The following is a 1,546-nucleotide window of genomic DNA, read 5'->3' on the forward strand; positions in this document are numbered from 1 at the left end:
TTCTGTTATACAAAGCGGCAAATTTGCGTATTTGTAAAGTGAATTTTGCTACTTTGCTCTTCTGTATATCAGCCATAGCGTTCTTACACACTAGCACAACAGCAAAAGCCGCAGGGAATATACATTCCAGCTAATTAGCACTTTTTTGCTATTTGCTCCTTTGCTATTTTGTAACTGAGCCCTCAGCGCAATCAGTTCGTGTTAAGTATCGAGAATCTCCCCGTAGCCATATCTTGGCTCAAGTTCGAGTTGTGTTGTGATAACCGTCGTGAATCATATCATGGTGACCTTCTCGGACTCAATTTGGCACTCAGTTAACTATCTGTAACATGGGAGTTCTGCATCTCATTACCAGTCTGATCATCTACGGTATGGGTGTTCGTGGTCATGTAGCTGTCTACAGGCCATGCATCGATAAGTCCGGACAATATGGAGAGTATATCATCAGAATAGAGTTCACAGTCAATGGCGATGTTCTCCTCACCCATCAGAAAGATCCTCTTGGACCTAAGAAAGTTTACACATGCGAGTATCAGTTCGGCCCAAGAGAGAAAGAGATGGATGAGGGGTATATTCGAGTTTTTTTTCTGGGTCGCGAGTGTCACAGACTTGTGAAGGACTCCAAGGGCAGACTCAACGAAGATTCCCTATATCCCTCCCTCACGTTCCCCAAACTCGACTACTTGTACATGAAGCTAAGAAATTCTACGGCTCTGTATAAGTCTTATACTATAAGAATAAAGGCGCTTGGCAATGCCCCGTTTAAGCTAATGTTTATCCTTATGAGTTGGTTCGGGAAGGACCGAGTGAGACTTCGATGCCGATGATGAGTCGCATTGCAGGATTTCACTCGGCCAGTCCCCTTGTACTCTTGGCTACTGCTCAGTAGCCATTCATGTGCTAACATGAAAAACATTTTGACAGTTCTGATCTGATCATATTCCATATTGATGTGTCGAACCGATCGGCATACGATCTAATAAAGCTTCGCCATTTATCTATTAGCTCTTGTCTCACGTGTACTCACCATCAGACTTATTGCTAAATGGCTGGGGCTCACGAGTTTATGTCTGTGCCGTGTCGGGAATCTCATTCTGATCTGTGAAGGTTAGTGTGAAGTTCGCATCTCGAGAGCTGGGAATATTTTCCGGGAAAAGTTCGTGTATCTGGTTGTTCCCGCCCGGAGCTTTCAAGTATTTAACGTACTTGATCTTTGGTCTATTCCGTCATTATCTGATACGAATGCTTATCATAGCGAACGTAGCGATGTTGAGTTGCGCGAGACTCTGTCAACGATAGCCACTTAATTTCGGAACTAGCTGGCAGTGATGAGTCAACACCCCCCCCCCCCCCAGAAGACCTACAATCGCCTTGAGTAGCAGCTATATACGAAACTTATTTTCGGCCTTCTTCATGTTGAGGGCAAATGATGTTAGGCAGATAGATGTGGTTGCTATATCGTGTAAAACATAACGTTTTCTGCAGGTCCGAGGACGGTACAGTTTGCTAGGGGTCATGACAGGTCTCGTGCCTGGGTGCCATTTAT

General features: G+C 44.6%; 1 protein-coding gene across 1 annotated transcript; it reads right to left on the bottom strand.

Moving 5' to 3' along the window:
* Positions 1-314: 314 nt before the first annotated feature.
* Positions 315-488, bottom strand: Pmar_PMAR007102 (hypothetical protein; the record flags this gene model as incomplete). Its single annotated transcript, XM_002775210.1, has 1 exon — positions 315-488. The coding sequence occupies one exon, from the start codon at positions 486-488 to the stop codon at positions 315-317; it is 174 nt and encodes a 57-aa protein (XP_002775256.1).
* Between the last annotated feature and the right edge of the window lie 1,058 nt (positions 489-1,546).

Source organism: Perkinsus marinus (assembly GCF_000006405.1).
Source record: "Perkinsus marinus ATCC 50983 genomic scaffold scf_1104296956276, whole genome shotgun sequence".
In the NCBI taxonomy this organism is placed as follows: Eukaryota; Perkinsozoa; order Perkinsida; family Perkinsidae; genus Perkinsus; species Perkinsus marinus.